Raw genomic sequence first — 19,303 nt, 5'->3', positions numbered from 1 at the left:
ATCTATCTATCTATCTATCTATCTATCTATCTATCTATCTATCTATCTATCTATCTATCTATCTATCTATCTATTTATCTATCTATCTATCTATCTATCTATCTATCTATCTATCTGTCTGTCTGTCTGTCTGTCTCTATCTATCTATCTATCTATCTATCTATCTATCTATCTATCTATCTATCTATCTATCTATCTATCTATCTATCTATCTATCTATCTATCTATATGAAATATGAAATAAATAACATCCCCTTTATTCATTCCAAAGGGGATATTTGTCTCTTGGGTCTATTCTAAGGGAAGACTGGAATAACACAGTCTCAGTGCAGCGCCGCAAGTTGAGTTAGGGCGAGGTGACCTGCTCAAGGCCAAACAGCGCAGCCGCGTGTGATAGAACCCGGTACTTTTCGGGTACGAAGCAAAGACCTTACCGCTGAGCCCTATCTATCTATCTATCTATCTATCCATCTATCTATCTATCTATCTATCTATCTATCTATCTATCTATCTATCTATCTATCTATCTATCTATCTATCTATCTATCTATCTATCTATATGTCTATCTGTTTATCTATCTAACAGGGTGAAAAAGGCAATGATGATGATGATTTAACAAAACATAAACTTGAGAAAATCAATTTTTCTCTATTTGAAGAAATGCGGAGATAGGACCAGTTAACCCTCAGCTTACGATTCATTTGATCCACAGTTCAATAGAGACAAAGAAGAAAGGGGGTGTTATAATTTTATCATTTTCATATTTAATCCAATACTAACAACAATGAAATTCTTGCGCGGTTAGAACCAAAAATAAATCTTTCAACACACTTCAGGCTGTCTCCCGAAATATGTGTTATCTAAATACTGTACAACAATAACGAATAACTGTTATCTAAATACTGCACTACAATATTCAACACGCCACACACGGCCAAAAGACGGTATAGATAGGTGAATTTTTTTAGGCCGTAAAAAGTAATGCTGCAAACAAAATTTAATATTTCGGAATGTTACAGAGGCTTAAAGCAGACTTACAAATTTAGGGAATTATATTATTTTCTATCTTTAAATTGTAAAAAACAGCTTAACCCAATTTGTAAAATATATTTTAGCTTTTAAATCACCCCACCCAAATAACACCGTTTTGAGGGTGAAGGCCACAAATTGATGTTGCGGTGGCACGTAGCCCTACATATTTTTTGCCGCTAATTGGGGAATCGGTTAGTATGGTAAGTTTATTAAATTCTATTATAGGACTGGTACTAACGTACCTTTAATTTTTAAAAAGCAGATAATAAGGATATACTAAGTTGATAACAACAAGAGATGAAGTGAGTAGGAAAGTGCCAAAAGACAAAAGAGAATAACATTTTTTTCGCGGCGGTGATGGGGGTTTGAACCCGCGACCTTACTGGTATGACAACTCCGCCTGGCCGGTGAGAGTGTGTTTTAGTCCTTATTAGAGCTCTCTAACCGACTACTTGAGATCGCGGGTCCAACACACACAAACCCCGCGAAATATCGTTTTGAGGCGATTGGCAGCTTGTGACAATAGAAGAAGACGAAGAAGAAGAAGACGAAGAAGAAGAAGAAGAAGAAGAAGAAGAAGAAGCCTCTACAAGTGGATATCAGGTGGGTAGATAAGAGATATGACTATCTTGAGTAGAGCCCAGGACAGAGGATCTCTTTCGTACTCTGAAAAAAAACATATTTGAGAAAAATGGCCAGGAAACTTGGACTTAGAATGACCCTCAGATTGGCAAAACCTTTCAAACCTGAGACTTCACGTCTTTTAGATAGTCCCGTGTCTGAGATTTTTTGATGAGTCTCGTTATAGTCGATTGATATTTAAAGGTCGAGTTTTCTGGTCAAATGTTTTTTTTTTATTAATACGGTATACACTGTGTTTGCGGTTACTTGATTACCTATAGATAGTATGCGGTTAAACAGCTGATCGGAGTGGAAGTTTACTTCCGGGTGCCAGAAAGCAAAGGAAGACAATGGCGTAGAATAGTAAAATATTAGTTTCTGTCGATAATCTTTCGTATTTTTCTGGTTCTAGACATAAATATATTTTTTAAAAATTTCCCGTTAATGATGTAGACCCCTATGCCATTTGTGAACACGACTGGTGTCATAATCTTTAGGAACTACAGCCAGTCTCATCGTTTGATGTAGCGAACTACCTCGTCAAGACCACAAGTTTCTGTCTACACGGTCTACACATTTCACGGTAAGTCTGTATTACTTAATCGTTTCCCTATGCTATACCTATACTATGTTACACCATCCACGGCTAATTGTAAGATTTATTCTCAAAAAATCACAGAAGGCAGATATGTCGAACCTGACACGGGAATATTAATATGATATGATCTGCTTCACGAGTCGTGATCATCTTAGTCTTAGTCTTCGAGTCTTAGTAAGTTTAGTCTACGTCAGTCTAAGTAGTGGATCAATGAGTCTGTGTGGTTACATTCAAATTTCAACTATTTTGCCTTTAAGGTGATGAATTCCTCCGAATTCACCAAAGATTATAAATAATAATTTAAATTAAAAACACCAGGGCAGGCAATGACTATAAAATCAATGTGGTCCCGAGTCCAAATCTAAACTGATAATACAGTAACAAAACATCATAAGACTGTTTTAAAAGCCCCACCCCATTCCAAGGGACTGAGCTTGATCCCGAGTGAATATTTTTTTTTTCTAATCCCACTCCCCTTGTCAATCCAGCAGTGATTGGGTAGCTGAGTTTGTTAGATCTAGCGGAAAGTACTTTGACATAGACTAGAGTCCTATCTAAAGGGTAGCAATTGCTATGGTCCGTTTCGCGCTTTTCAAACCAGGTTAAACTTCGGCTCCATTGAATGAGTATTATTTTATTCGATATTTTACTCAATCCCCCAACTTATATAATTTTTAGCCCCACGGCTGATGTTGAGTTATGGAATTGTGTCTCTCTGAATAATTCTAATAGTCTTTCAGATGAGTACTCCACATTTCACAGCAAATTTAATTCACTGTTGTTAACTAAGTGTGATAACAGTTTTTATCCTCTAGTTTCAATTAATAATATTACCACCATTGCCACAATTTTTTTTTCAGGCTTACAGGGGACTGACTACTTATAATCAGGCCTACAATGGATGGGTGACGGATGTAAAATGGTTTAAGCCTCCTAGCTGTGGGAAAGTGGTACTAGCTGCTAAGGTAACCCCCCCCCCCCCGTTTTCATCTCACTTCTATGATTATTATTACTGTTATTACATATTATTTTGATTTCTACATTTATTTATATTACTCCATGCAGGATTGGTAATACGATATAGAGGTTTTTAACATATGGCTATATTCATTACAATGAATTTTCTTGACCTAGAATATGAATAACTTAAAAAAAAAAAAAAGAAATAAGAAACTTCTTTAAGTTCAAGTTCTACTATGGGAGACTCAGTCGAGTCCTTGGAAAAGCCTCTTTACTCACATTTACTCAGTCAGTGTGTTTGGACATAAACGTTTAAATGGTTTTGCGACTCATGGCAGTCCCGTTAACTCAGTTGGTAGAGCACCCATTTCACAATCAAAGAGACCGAGATATATCCTAGATGAAGTTAAGACCCCACCCCCTCCCCTTTCTTTTATTTTTGTACACCCAGCAGTAATTTGGCAATAGAAAAGCGCCCTATTCGAAGGGTAACAAGTTATTATTTTCACACTATAGAAACTGGGATGAAATCTGGCTCTATAGACCTAATGGTTCTGATGGACTACTTTCGATGCTTGCGACACTATTAGGTCATTTTCAGCACAATTAAAAGCTGTTGCGAAATACGTAGTAAGAAAAATGGGCTTGGACAAATACGGAGCAGAAGTAGATCAAAATTATTAATGTGCTTAGTTTTGAGATCGCCTAACAGTTCCATCCAGAGACGGAATACACTCAAATGTTTATGTTTTTTAAGGGTTTTACTGCACTTGCGACACATTTCAGCACCAGTAAAAAGGAATAAAATGGGATTGTAAAAATTTCCAGATTTACAATTAAAAGCACACAAGAAAAGTAAGACAAAGAGGAACAAATGTAGATTCCAAGAGAATGCTATCAGTGTACTAAGTCTGAGAACACCCAAAAGTCTCATCCTGACACAAGCACAGGTCCCCCCTAAGAGGAATACACTCAAACGTTCGCGTATTATTTTTTTATTATATTATATTAAGTTACGTTATGCCTTTTGCGCAGCGATATCATAAGATATCATCGCCTAGGCATTCCACAAAGGAATATAGATAACTCATCAAACAAGATGTCTGATGTCAACAGGAATCACCCATGTTGTCCAAGTGAGCAAATTGGGGGTTAATAATCTTGCTCAAGGAAAAAAAACGAAAGTGCCTGAAGCGGGGCTCGAACCTGGGTCATCCGGATCACAGTGCACTGCCTTAACCACTCGGCCACTTCGCCCCCCATATTATGTATACACATATATATATATATATAATATAATAAAAAAATTTTACGCGAACTGATTTACAAGACAAAAAACATTTTTTTCCCCAAAACCAACAATATTCATTTGACTGTTTCTCTCTCAGCCAATGACTCCGGCAAGGGAAAGGACAAAACCAAGTAATCTCATTCCAAGACAAGGACATAAAGAAACTTGGAAAACAATATAAGGGATAGAGGACACAGCATGACCTCTTGCCACCATGGGAAGTCAAAGACCCCACCAGTCTATTGTTTATAAAATGTTAATTATAAATTTACAAAATAAATTTACATCCTTTGTCACCCTCTCATCTAAGGACAGGGAAAAAAAGCATGTAATCTTATTCCCAAACAAAGATAGAAAGCTACCTGAAAAAGGAATACAGACATAGGGGGGTGAAGAAAGCAATGATGACCTTGCCCACAATGGAAGGTCAATGACCCCACACCCAGGGTAGAAAAATAAGAACTCAGTCAAGCATTCACCATCAAATTGCAAAAGCAACGGATAAAACAAATTTTTAAAAAAGTCATTACAGTACCTCATTTTCTTTATTGTGCTCCAACTTCATGTTTAAATATACAATGGATTTCTATTTATTTGCCAATTCAAAAATATTATTAGGTTTTGAATATTATTGCAGAACATATAATAATGGTAACAGAAGTAATACTACTACTACTAGTAGTTATACTACAACTAGTACAATTTTTTCACAAACATTTCGGGCAAAAGTAAAAATGTTTAACACATGTATTAGTCTAATGAAAAGAATGAAAAGGATTACAAAGGTATATAAAATCAAGCATTATTGAAAAAGAATGAATAAAAAGTCTGACTGCTTTCTTTTCGTTTCAGGTTCGCCATTCCCAAAAATTGGGTTATAGTGGACGCTGTGTGTCGACAAGTGCTTTCTGCTCAGCATCAAGATGGGAACCTGAAATGTCTGTCTTCACAATCCTGTAAAAGAAATACCAAGATTAAGTTAATATATAGAGAAAATAGTACATTATCGACCTACCACCTCTGGCGTTTATCGTGTCACTGGGAATTTAAATTTTAATATTTTGATATGTTTGAAAACAAAGAAAACTTAAGCCCCGTTTCCTCAAATACGCAAGTCATTCATTTTACAGGTCAAAATATTTTTTTTAAAGTTTTTCTTTGACTTTAACTTCAAATGCCAATAGTGCCTGAACCTTATGATGAATTCCAAAATGGTTTGGCATATTTATGTGGAAATTTATTCTTTAAAAAAAATAGAGTTGTGGATCACCATTGCTCCGTACAGCAAATGTTAAATATTTATCATCGAGCACAAAATTACTGGCAAACCTAAAAATTCTTAAACTATTTATTTACAAACTCTACCAGTAACACGCAAATATTTTAAAAACTAAATGTAATTCTATCACCTGTGGAATCAAACTATGTATGCTCAGAAAATCTGCTGAACTGTAATGTTCGGGCAATTATTGGTCTTCGCCAAAAAAAAGAAAAAAAATAAGAACTGTATTTCCTACACCAGTATACAGAAAACACACATATGTTTTCTCTACACGGGAAATTCCATTGAGTGTTACAAGCGCTGCACCGAACCATCAACTTCTTGTAGATACCGCTAGCTATAACCAATAAAAATGGACAAACTTAGCCCATAATATTTTACATTTCTGGGAATGTTTGTTTTTTCTTTTATGCCATATAATTTATTAATTTTTTTAAAATTAATATTTTGCCAGCGTGTGTAATTTGCACATACAAAGGGAATACATGCTTCTGTAAAAAAACGTTTGATTGGTCATTCTGCTGATTTGTGCAGATTGCCTTTTACCACAATGAAATGACAATTGGCTTGTAAAAATAACATGTAGACTATAATATTAATATATTCATTTAGCTTAAGCGGCATAATTTAAGGTTAATAAAACATTTCCTCCCAGATCTTAATAATTGAGGAATAAATCAATATGGGTGAACTCATTTAATTCTATCTATCTCATCATAAGAACACTTTCTCACTACGTTGTGTGGCCTTGAGCAAGTCACATCAGCCCTAGATCAGTTTGTGGCGCTGTGTTGCGGCAATGGCTGGGTTATTTCAGTCTCCCTTTAGAATAGACTCCAAAGACAAATTTTCCCTAGAGGTGAATAAAGAGAATCTATATTTTTAAAATTTGTTACGCTACAGTCAAAGACAAAAACCTTCAGGATTTTCTAATTTTGTATGAACTATCCTAAAAGGCAACCTATCCATAGCATAGAAGGACATGCTCACAATAGTATTCATTTCATTGCCCTCAAATTTAATGGATCTTCCTCTTTTATTAATTGCCATTGCCCATTCATTCAATAAAACAAAATTAATCAGCATAATAAAGACAAAGCTTTTGATTCAAATGAAGTGATGGTTTTTGTTCAGTTATTTATTATCTCTGAAGTTAAAAGTCTTAAAACTCAACCATGTAAGCTTTTGTACAGTCTGGTTATTTGAAAAAAAACTTCTCTTGATGTCAGTTCTTGCACCAACAATTTGGACAAATTTTGACTTCATTACTGGCTCACCGGACAGGCATTCCTTACATACCTTATGAGCAAATGAAGTCACTTGATATGTGCTCTATTCCCCTTTGTCTTATTACATTCCTCATAGTCATAGATTTGTGTCTTAACTTTGCAATATGAAATATGATTTTGTGCCCTTTGTCTATTGTTATGTGCATAGATCTACAATCTTTTCACTCTCTATTCAACTTCCTTTCAACTGGCAATGCAATGACCTTAAAGTGTAATGAACGGCCCAAACGTTGCTAACCTCACTTTTTACCCAAAAAAATTTGCTTGATTTGGACCTATTAAATTTCCTGAGAGTGAGATCTGCTTTTATTTTTATATAGTGCATGCAATATCCACCCAAAGCACTCTACAAGATGTCCCAAGCCAACAGAAACATTAACATGTAGGAAGAGATATCATGCCTACATAAATATTGTTTTAAACAGATACAATCAATACACTTACATTTACATGGTCAATGATTGAGCTAGTTTCTCCAATTGTTGATTGTTCAACTAGAGCCGTTGCTGCCAGCAGTCATTGTGTTTGTTCCTATCTTTAAGACATGAGCAATGGTCTGTTTTTTTCTCTGCCCCATGTCCAAGCTTTAACGTTGGAACCCAATCAGGATCAGTTTCATCAAGCAGTGATGCTGGCCTTCCTGTAAAGGCAAAAAAATTGATTGTTGAAATATATTACGTCATTTCTTACCTATTACAATCTGGTCCTGGTCCTTGTGTGGCTATGTGGTCTAGTGGTATGACACTCAATTTTGGATCGAAAGGTCATGGGTTCGAGCCGCGCGCTCGGCGCATAGTTGAGTCCTTGGAAAAGGCTCTTTATTCACATTCTCTCACCGTACTCAGGTGTAAAATGAATACCTGGCCGTTTATAGCGTTTTCTTTGTCCGAAAAATTGTAGTGTCGCCTAAAAGGCGTCATGTCCCGTTCTACATGTTAAATGTTGCTGTTGACCAGGGACCCCTTGTAAAGCGCTTTGAACACATTTAGTGGATATTGCGCTCTAATATAAAGCTCAATTTTTTAATTATTTTTTTTTACAATCCTTAAGCTTTCCGTAAAATTTACATCAAGCTTTGTCAAATTAGAACAAGGGTAGAACAATTATATAGTGCAATTTTCATTAAATGAAAATTTGTTCAAACCGCTTTGCAAGGGGTTGCAAGCTGCAGCTGCCAACAGCAAGACTTTACATGCAGGTCGAGACATGACGCTTGTTAGGCGATATTACATTTTTTCCGGAAAGAGACAATGCTGTTTAACAGGCCTGCATCTGCCCCCTGAAAAACTTGCCTGCAAATCCTCGAGCTGAAGCTTTTTCAATAACATGATCAAAAATCCCCATTTCCCAGAATATTTTCTTAGAATTTTACCAATTCAATAGGCTGTTAAACAAAATGAAAAAGTATTTTAATTAATTTTTTGTTCCGGCAGAGCGAAATTGCCAGAAATGCCGGCAAATTTACAGGCCTATGTTAAAAGCCAGTTACCCAATTTATGCCCGAGTATGGTGAGAGAATGTGAATAAAGTTCCTTTCCCAATGACTCAACTGCTCAGAACGGGTCTGGAACCATAATCCTTCCAAAATGACGGTGATAACTAAACCACATAGCTGCAATGAAAATATCGGGATCCCAAAGGACAATTTTTTTAAATTGAAATTTTTTTATTATTATTATTGTCATATTTGGGAAAAATTCCATATGATGGCCCTAATTCAATGACTATACGAAACATTATAATTATAACTAATCCTCACCTTGAGTTAAAATTAGTTTCTAACTATGAAAATTATGAAAAGTCATTTTAGTGGATTGATAGAGGTCGATTGTTTCTTTCTTTGGATTAAAATTTAAAATAATAATAATACTAATATTTATTTTGTCAGTAAAAAAATTACCATTACTATCATTATAAACTGACACTGGCAATCACTTAGCAGCGTGTTAAACTTCTGTCAAAAACTAGCATTTACATGTCCAACAGCGGTGTAGAAGAGCAGTTTGTTCGTGTTACTTTACAATACACCACCAACGGAGGAACGGAAAAAAAACTTAAGAAAAACGCAACCTTACTTTTAATATTTCTTCAAATGGAGAACATGTTTTAAAAATGCACAATAAAATAATCTTGACAAAGCATAAGTTATAAACTGGAACATTATAATTCTAAAATGAATGACCAGAACTACAGTGAAAGACTTCCTAATCTCATAAAAGCCAAAGCTTGAAAACGAAAGTAGCCCTATGAGGCATTTGGTTTTGATTTAGAGTAAGTTGCACGAGACATGCATGAAATATTCATGGTCCTATCTGATAAATAAACACAACAAATAAAAGATCATTCATCCGGACCGTGTATGGACCATAAAATTAAAATGATTCCTTCTAGACCGCCTACAAACTACAGATTACATCTGAGTCTGAGATGAGTCAGATGATTTCTCCAACTTCGGAGTTTCGCATAGAAAAGTCACATCGGTGAAAAATCTCTCCGTAGATTTTGTTAGACCACCGAGTTTGAAATTTTTGATTTGATTTCTCTTCCATGAAAAAGAATAAAACACATATTTACTAAATCATAAACTTGCAACGTCAGAAATTAAGGCAAGGACCTTGGTCGGTTGCCGCCAACTCCGTGACATGCTATGGCCCACAATGATGATGTTGGAGCGAAGTAAACTTGCTTTGTTCACAATAATTAAAATTAATTCATATCGTATAGAATAATATTTAAGATTTTAATTTATCCATCAATTCTTACCTTCAACAAAATGATCATTGCAAACTCGTGGCTGCAAGTTAGATTTGAGCCATCGCCAAATCCCTTTCTTCTGATCGCTGCAACTGTCTCCGCTGGGTTAAATTTATTATTTTTGGGTCCTTCGTCTTCCTAATGGATGGTAACCTGAACATTTTGACTCCATCTCGACCCTGTCTTCTAGTGCATCCGATGATTATGTAGTTATTTGGCACGTTTCACGTTTTAAAAATTGGACTAGAGCTTGTTTCACATCAATGTTTATAAGCCAGCCAAGTTCTTTTGCCATCCGGAACTAAAGTAGGTCATTGCGTGACGTCATCAGCATACTATCTATACTCGAACCAAACATGCCACATGTGAAATGAGATATAAACACCTAGGCCTATTTTTATGTAAGCGTACTAGATTTAGTTATTAACTAATCTATTAAATGACTTGTTAGTCCTAAGCCTTAATGAAGTAAGTGACTAAAAAATGTATGAACTTTTTCTATTCTCTGACTCGCTAGGCTCTTACCTAGAAGTGGGCATTGAAAAATTAAAAACTAGAGGTATCTAAATGAGTCCATAAAACGGAGAGAAAGATAAAGGGAGTAAATGTGACTCATAAATAAGGGAACAACACAAGACTGGCATTTTTTGGTCAGTGTCAGCGTGGCCTTCGTAAAGTTATGGCCTGATACTGACCAAAAAATGACGTCAAAATGCCAGTCTTTTGCCACAAAAGAAAACAAATCGTGAGTTGTATTCAATTGTTCAACCAGTGAAATAACTTGTTCCATGAGCTCTACTAGCGACAACTCACTAGGCGGTGCAAAAACCAAATAATGACGTCAAACTGCCAGTCCTTTTGGATTTCAGTATCAGGCTATAGATAGAATGCGCTTGGCTAAGAAGCTTATAACATTGCCATCCGGAAGTATAACGGACCAACACACAAACTCTGTTTAACCATGAACTTTTATAGTCTGGTTAATACAGTTTAATGAGAACAACTCACAAACGCGGATGGCAAAAACAATAACAAAGGCCTGAGTGACGTCATCTGCATACTATCTATAGATAGTATGCAGATGACGTCACTCAGGCCTTTGTTATTGTTTTTGCCATCCGCGTTTGTGAGTTGTTCTCACTAAACTGTATTAACCAGCCTATAAAAGTTCATGGTTACACAGAGTTTGTGTGTTGGTCCGTTATACTTCCGGATGGCAATGTTGTGAACTCCTTGGCCAAGCGCATTCTATCTATAACATAACGATGGCTACGGTGTCAGGCCAAACCTTTACGAAGGTCACGCTGACACTGACCAAAAAAATGACGTCAAAAGACAAATCTTTGTCCCCAAAAGAAAACAAATCGTGAGTTGTAATCAATAGGTCAACCAATGGAATCACTTATTCCTTGAGCACAACTGACAACAACTCACAAGACGCTGCACAAACCTAAAAAAAAAAACAAAACGTCAAATTATAAGTCCTAAGAGGGGTATTGTGTCAGGCTATAGATAGTATGCAGATGACGTCACTCAGGCCTTTGTTATTGTTTTTGCCATCCGTGTTTGTGAGTTGTTCTCACTAATCTGTATTAACCAGACTATAAAAGTTCATGGAAACACAGTGTTTGTGTGTTGGTCCGTTATACTTCCGGATGGCAATGTTGTGAACTCCTTGGCCAACCGCATTCTATCTATAATATGTTAACGATGGCCACACTCTAACCAACCGCATCTCTGTACATATTATTATGTTGACCTCAATAAGCTCTTTGTTATTGTATTCAGCTTGCAAGTTGTGTGATTAGTTCTCACTAGGTTCTCTCAATTAGACTATAAACGATTAAATTTACATAGTTTTGTGTGTTGGTTCTATTCATCTCACGGACAGGGCTTGTGAATATTTTACTTAAATCTGTAGTATCGATTACTTTAGCCGTTGTTTCATTTACAAGTTACGACCATTGGCTGCTGAATCATGACTTCTCAGACTGTCCGAGGGGCGTGGTTATGTTCACTTCTATTTCGAGATAAATCACAATAAACGTAAACGAAAAATTAGTTTTTGAACAGCAAATGTTTAATGAACATTCAACATTATAATTTTACGTCAAGGTCTATAAGGAGAACGTATATCAGGGTTTATGTCCCTTAGCAAGTTCCAATACAGTGAAAACAATAGTGAGGACAATTCACAGATTATTAATACAATATTTCTAAGGGGGTAATAGTTTTCACGATTGAACTATAATCATATTACGAAACTGTTAGAAAACAATAAGCCAACTGAGATGCTAGTACAGAAAAAATATATATCAATTCGTGTACCGATTACGGAAGTCACTGATCCAAGGACTGGATCTCTTATCAAAAGAGCCTATTGTGATCGTGGTAATGCTCTATATTAAAGTCATATATTGTTATTATACACCCAATAGGTAAAACGATATTTTTTCAAATTCTTAACAACAAAGTTAAGTCAAACTTCAATTTCTTTACTAATACGGAAGAATTGTAGTAACGTCACACCTTTATCTTTTTCGGTTTCAAAATCCTGATTATTGTATATGTAATTAGTCCTTCGGAGGTGGTAGTGGAGGAGGAGGAGGAGGAGGAGGAGGAGGAGGAGGAGGAGGAGGAGGAGGAGGAGGAGGAGGAGTGGATGAAGGAGAAGAAAGAAAAGAAAATATTGAATTGAAAAATAAATTATTTAATTGGATATGATTGGGTTAATCAAAAACAATGAACTATGACCCACTCATCCAAAATATACTAAACATTACATCATAAATAGGGGATAAAGAAGTTTATTGATCATAAGAAAGTTAACGGCAATAGAATGAACCTTGTGTTGAAACTATTTAGAACATTTCGGAAAATTGGGAATATAGAAAGTATACCACTGCTGAACTATCAAAATATTACTCGGCTTCACTTGATCTATTTGAATGTTCTGTTACTGATCCTTTTCCAACCGTTTTAAGACTTCTTGCCTAATTTTCTTACGGTCAACTTTTCCATTATCATTGCTGTCAAATTCATCAAATATCAAATAGTATCTTGGAAGCGGCGTCATCTTGTCGTCTTGGTCAGTCAAGAAGAGATTCTTGCAATAATCCCTCATGTCATCAATGGACACTTTGGCACCAGGCACACGTTTTAGACACAGACAGATCTCTTCGTGGTGGACTGGATCCGGTATTCCGATTACCACACATTTCTGTAACGAATATAACAAATATGATATATGTTTCCTAATATAGGTCGGCATTAGGTCGGGATAAAACATGCTCTTAATACTGAATTTTAAGTAAGAAACATCAAACTGACTTTTGCAAGTTGATAAACTACATATTATACTTAAAAACATTTACTGTCCATTTAAATTGTATAATTTAGAGCAACAAATAAATTTTCAACCTCAAGTTTCGCATAATACCAGCTTGTGTTAATTGGCCACGCATCAATGACTTTGAAGGATTCTTGTATCTTAGGAATTTGGAATTCCAAATTTGATCTTTATCACTGCACCAAAATTTAATTACTATCCATTTAAGTTGGGCTTAATATGTAGTTTGGTTAAAGCTGAAATCACAGCATTACAGAGTAAACAATATTATACCAGACCTCTATCTCAGGATGTTTTCCTATGAGTTGCTCCATCCATCCAGGGTAATGACAAAACCCATCCTTGGTGATGACGTCAGCTTTACGACACAACACAAAGAGTTGTCCTTCTTTGTCAAAGTATCCTATGTCACCTGTCTTGTACCAACCGTCTGTAGAAGAAGAAAAAAGGCACAAAGTAATCCTAAATAATATAGTAAATAATGTAAATATTATAATGAGTGAATGCGTTTGATGCATGATTCAGTCCCTTAATCATTGACCATAGTTACAAGAACTCAGATATAGGGGTAATAATATGAGTTTTATTTATTTGTGGAAGTCATCAGGCCCATGGAAATGAATTTATGGGGTTATCGTCATTAAAGTGTTCACCATGTTGGACACAGCAAAGGGACGTAATCGGACGTAAACGCATTCTCATTATAGCATAAGTCCACGGATTTGCCATGATAGAATGGACTTCATAATCATAATGACTCATACAGACCGTAGGGAATCAAATTTCTATTTCATACAGTTAAAATTTCCTGGCTTTGTACTAACATTCTCAATACTTTCAACTTTGATTATAGCTAAACACACAACTGAGTTGAGTAGGGTAATGTGTGTGTATTAAGTCCTGTACTCAAAGAGTACCATGGGCCATAGCTAACAACAATTGTCGCCCATTAGGCCAGCGACTATAATCACTCGACTTAATGACATAGAGAGACAAAGTAAGGCTAAGCCATGAAAACCACAATAATAATTCTTATAATCTCATATATAAATAGATATAAATCAAATATAAAAACATAACAGTAACAAGAAATTTTGCTAGAGTTAAAGCAGAAAGTTGTCAGAGAAGAAATGCCTCATCAAACATGCATTTCGATCCTTAACTTCTTATGCTCTAAAGGGCTGGATCGCACCTAGATCATGATTCCTAGGTGCCTTTCTGCATTATTAAAAAGTCTCAGCACGGGCGCTTAAACCCACGACCTTCGAATCAGGATTTTTGGTGCATTTTGTGGGTGCTTTTATCAACCACGCCATCGATGTTGGCGATAAACATTGATATGGAGCCTTTTCACGGATTCATCCTGCTCAATGCGCTCAAAAAATGTTTTAATTATTCCCCAAGCACACCACATGGAACTAGATTTCAATGTCAATGTATGTACCGACTTTTTAGGTCTCCTATTTGTACTTGCAATCCTACAGTATTCACCATGTGCTTCAGCTTTATATATATATATATATATATATATATATATATATATATATATATATATATATATATATATATATATATATATATGTATATATACATATAAATTTATATATATATATATATATATATATGTATATATATTATTTAAAATATTTACCACAATGTTTGAGACAGTTTACATTAATGTTTCAGGCTTAATTTGCCATCGTCAGGACTGAGTTGTTTTGTTGACTGTTGTGGTAAATTGTGGTAAATATTTTAAATAATAATAATTCGCTCCATTACTGCATGTCGAGCACTTTTCGTACCATATTTGTATCAAACACAATTCAATATATATATATATATATATATATATATATATATATATATATATATATATATATATATATATATATATATATATTCTATATATAGAGCAATCTCCACTAAACGTTCTCAAAGCGCTTTACAATGGGTACTTGACCAACAGCAAAAAGTAACATGAAGAACTAGACATGACGCTTGATAGGCGATAATACATTTTTTCCGACAGAGACAACGCTGTAAACGTCCAGCTACTCATTTTACACCTGAGTACGGTGAGAGACTGTGGGCAAAGCGCCTTATCCGAGAACGCAACTTTGCGCTCAGAAAACGAGTGTCATACCACAAGACCATATAGGCGCACATAGCTGCTTAAAGCCAGTACCTCATTTGCATCTCAGTCAATTTTGTAATGTTTGATAAATACCATACCAACAAGCATAACACCCGGGTAATAATTGACAATTAATAATATTGCAATTGTGCTTTACTGAAGTCAGGGCCGCATTGCTTTCCTTATTTCTTTGTAACCTTCTGTCCTCTCAGTGTTAGTGCATGGCTGGGTTAGATTTTGCAGAGACTACAGCTCTTGTGATAAACCAGTGTCCTATCAAAAGGGTTCCAAGCACTTTTTAAGTCTTAAAACGCGGTAAAAATCATGCACTATGGGTTTCATGGCTTTCAAGGACTACTACTGTCATACGAACAGATTTAATTAATGTTCATGAGTGTGTGTGTTTGTGTGTGTGTGTATGTGTGTATGTGTTTGTGTGTTTATCTTTCTTTTGATAAATATTAATTTACCAACCTTTGGTAAATGCTGCTTCTGTCTTTGAAGGGTTGTTGAGATAACCATTGAAGACTGTCCCAGAACGCACCAGAGGCTCTCCCTGTTCTCCTACAGATAGTTCTTCTCCATTCTCTCCAACTATTTTGATATCACAAATAAATGCGCGTCCCGCGCACATATCTTGAAAATCCGATTTCTTCGTAACTTCATTGTAAGTGGCCAATATAATCTCTGTTGTGCCATAGGCATTTGTTATTTTGTGAGCGATTTTCCCCAGAGCGTCCATGGTAGCGTTGTGAACTGGGCCACCACCTGTATAAATTGTATTTAGCTGCTTGTCTATCTTATGGCCTTCATCAATGGCATCTAGAACGTACTGAATATCACGAGATAGCAGAAATGCCTTATCAACTTTGTACAGATTAAAAACGTTGACTAAGAAGACTCCCATTGACTTTTTTTCTGGAAGGCCGTTGGTCAGATCAATCAGAATCCTTTGACAACCAACACCGATGTAATAACCGGGAAACCCACCAATCCAGCCTAAAGATTGCATGTTAAAATATACAGTATTTTCATAAATTCCAAAATTTTTCATATTATCTCCAAAAAATATCCTTAGCAATGCGGAATGTGTATGTGGAACAAGCTTAGAAAACCCTGTCGTTCCACTGGTCAAGAAAATTACGGCAGTGCTTTCCTTAGAGATGCTCTCATCTACAAAAAATGCCTCTTCTTTGTCTATGACATGAATCCATCTTTCTGATTCTTCCAAACCTTTGGCCTCGATTTCGATGACGTGAGTTAAGTCCGGAAGTTCTTGGTACCTTATCATCCCCGTTGTCTCGTCCTTAAACTTGATTTTCTCGATGATGCGTTTTGCTCCATTCTGCAGAAAATGGTTTTGAGAGAAATTCAGTTGGCCATGGAAATCACATTTTTTAGGATTAAAGCTCTATGAGCCCTTCACCAAAATCAAACATGGTATGGTATTGCAATGTATATATATATGCTACTTTCTCTTTTCTCTTTTTACACCTACTTTCTTCTCTGTTGTTATCACCGCTCTCATTCTCTCGTCAATATTTCTTTATCCCTCTTCTCTCTTCTAAGTCTTTTCTCTCTACCTTTCCTGCCTCTTCACGAACACAAGCTCTCTCTTCCCTCTTCATGCTCTATGCTTTTCTTCTCTCTTCACATACACATACTTCAATTTTCCTTTCTCTGCGTTAATTAATTATATGCGTATAAGAACGTCATTATCTTTATTTAATTGTTTACATCACAACTAAAAAGGTATATAAATATCAAGTCACCTCATCGCCAGGATCATAAATAATGGCTTTACTCTTGGACTCTTTAAGATTATGGATAAGATCTTGCCCATCAGCCAGGAACAGTTGTCCATGTAATGACATAGCACCGGACATCAGTGTACCAAAATAGGCTGTTTGGATGAATATGAAATCATTAATTAAAGCTCAATGACAAAGTTCTATGATATGTCCCGTTTTCACACTTCTTTCACTCTTCATGACAATAGGGAAGAGAAGTCCTGATATCACACCTTTTACTTCTCATGTTCTAAAATCCGTGGAAGTGTGTATGTAACCAACCCTTCAGAGGACTAATAATGAATAGATTTCATATTGAATTATAAGGTGGGATAGCTTTTTAGTGGAGGTCGTACAGGCACATTATTAGGATTAAGAGACTCGAACGAGCAAGGATGGATGAGGATTCTTGGAGACCAGCGTATACTTAGACTAGAAAATAAGATGCCATTACTTTGAAAACAGAAGATCAATTACACTAGGTATCCAGTCCTCGGGAAAAGTGGGTTTACACTTTTAATGAGATTCGAACATGTTTTGGACATCACACATTTGTTCCCCTTTTCTGGCGGTAGAAAACGGGATATACTCCGCCTTCAATTGCCCAGTGGATCTGAAGGATTATAAATTTTAATGACTGCCAGCCAATATCAATTGAGAAATCTTGTAGGACTTTCGATAAACACTAAAAGAAGCACCCGAAAATCGAATCGTACTTTGTCTCATAAAAATCCGATTCCTAACAATCTCACGAAATTCATGAAGAATTTTAATAACTATTGAACATGGCAAAGCCATACATGTGCCTTATATAAGATTGCAATACCAAATTTACTTTTACAATCTGCATGTTACGTTCTAAATAAAGATTCTGTCGGCCAACATTTGATCCTATATTAATATTATGTCCGATTTAGAATCCATCGCCCCAAAGAGGTAACGGGAAATTCAGGTAAGAGCAAAACAGGAAGTCCTCAGAGAAGAAACCTCCCTCGAACACGATTTTCGGTCCTTAACTTCTTAGAATGTGCTCTTATCCACTACGCAAACATTTAAATCGTATCAGATGGCCGCCTCTAAATAGTGTTATCACTGGAAGGTTTGGAAGCTAAAAGGGGGGTTCCGAAAATTGCTCCGTTGATAGAGCACTCGCTTCACACACAAAGGGACCAAGATCGATCGCGGTAAAGTCGAGATTTTTTTTGACCCCCTGTCCACCCAGCAGTGATTTTGTAGCTGGAACCTGTTAGGTCTAATCGAAGGTTCTTTGCGATCCAATAAAAGGGTTATTAGCATTTTTATCCGCTTCACGCAATAGAAACCGTCTGGTTCAGGCTATAAGCTTACAAAGGCTACGGTTCATCCCAACATAAATACCGTTTTGAGTTCAGGAGTCGAATATGTCCAATTTTTAATCCATCGCCTAAAAGCCATATTATTTCGTCGCCAGATATAATAGTGAAAGTAACCAGAGGTGTGTAATTTTAGTTTACTGTCATTTTATGAAAGTTTACCCATGGCCTTCAATAAAACATTTATAATAACCAAAGTTTCATATATTTGCTAATAAATTCAATTTTTAACTTCCGGAGCCGTCATACCTGAATCACACCAAAAGACACGATTCATTCATTTAAAAGGCTTTGCATGGAAGATGACTGTAATGGCAAGCGGGCAGAGGTAGGCCATGGAGAAGACATAGCGGACTGGATGGGGAGTAGTAGTAGTAGTAGTAGTAGTAGTAGTAGTAGTAGTAGTAGTAGTTGTAGTAGTAGTAGTAGTAGTAGTAGTAGTAGTAGTAGTAGTAGTAGTAGTGGTGGTGGTAGTAGTAGTAGTAGTAGTAGTAGTAGTAGTAGTAGTAGTAGTAGTAGTAGTAGTAGTAGTAGTAGTAGTAGTAGTAGTAGAAGAAGAAGAAGAAGAAGAAGGATTTACATACTTATGAGACGTTCAGGGGAATTCACCAAAGTGTTACAAACAATGTCATCCTTTCCCAGACCAAGACGATTCAAAATGGCAGCAAACTTCCTGGATTTGTCCCAAACGTCTTGTCTTGTAAGGCTAATTCGATGAAAGTCCTTGTCCAAAAATATATAGGCCGACCTTTCAGGGTCTTCTAGGGTACGAAACTTGAGGAGCTGAAGGAATGTGGTGCCTTTTACCTGGGACGAGGACTCCATTTCGTTCATGAGGAATATCTGGATT

The 19,303-nt window shown here is 36.1% G+C and overlaps 2 protein-coding genes and 1 long non-coding RNA gene across 15 annotated transcripts in view; 1 reads left to right on the top strand and 2 right to left on the bottom strand.

The window, feature by feature from the left end:
• Positions 1-19,303, top strand: part of LOC144965927 (putative acyl-CoA synthetase YngI) — a 46,810-nt gene that overhangs the window by 6,738 nt on the left and 20,769 nt on the right. The window lies entirely within an intron of this gene.
• On the bottom strand, positions 4,943-10,844 carry LOC144965933 (uncharacterized). 2 transcript variants are annotated; one of them, XR_013644126.1, is made up of 4 exons: positions 9,649-10,844; positions 7,519-7,714; positions 6,520-6,638; positions 4,943-5,457 (listed from the first exon to the last, which is right to left on the bottom strand). It is a non-coding gene; the product is annotated as an uncharacterized LOC144965933 (long non-coding RNA). The 2 variants fall into 2 exon arrangements; XR_013644125.1 differs by lacking the exon at positions 6,520-6,638.
• LOC144965929 (2-succinylbenzoate--CoA ligase-like) overlaps positions 11,887-19,303 on the bottom strand; it is a 16,189-nt gene continuing 8,772 nt past the window's right edge. For all 4 annotated transcript variants that reach the window (XM_078901801.1, XM_078901799.1, XM_078901800.1 and 1 more), the window contains exons 2-6: positions 19,038-19,303; positions 17,084-17,214; positions 15,786-16,656; positions 13,456-13,607; positions 11,887-13,048 (exon numbers count right to left, since the gene is read on the bottom strand). The exon at positions 19,038-19,303 is cut by the window's right edge and continues 9 nt beyond it. In XM_078901801.1, coding sequence (XP_078757927.1) covers positions 12,785-13,048; positions 13,456-13,607; positions 15,786-16,656; positions 17,084-17,214; positions 19,038-19,287 — 1,668 coding nt within the window. In that variant the 5' untranslated portion in view covers positions 19,288-19,303 and the 3' untranslated portion in view covers positions 11,887-12,784. The remainder of the gene's footprint in view (positions 13,049-13,455; positions 13,608-15,785; positions 16,657-17,083; positions 17,215-19,037) is intronic.

The sequence above is a fragment of the Berghia stephanieae genome, chromosome 2, assembly GCF_034508935.2.
Source record: "Berghia stephanieae isolate SIO BIC M18660-M18661 chromosome 2, UCSD_Bste_1.3, whole genome shotgun sequence".
NCBI lineage: Eukaryota > Metazoa > Mollusca > Gastropoda > Nudibranchia > Aeolidiidae > Berghia > Berghia stephanieae.
The sequence above is the reverse complement of the archived record's forward strand: the minus strand, read 5'-3'. Positions and strand labels throughout refer to the sequence as shown.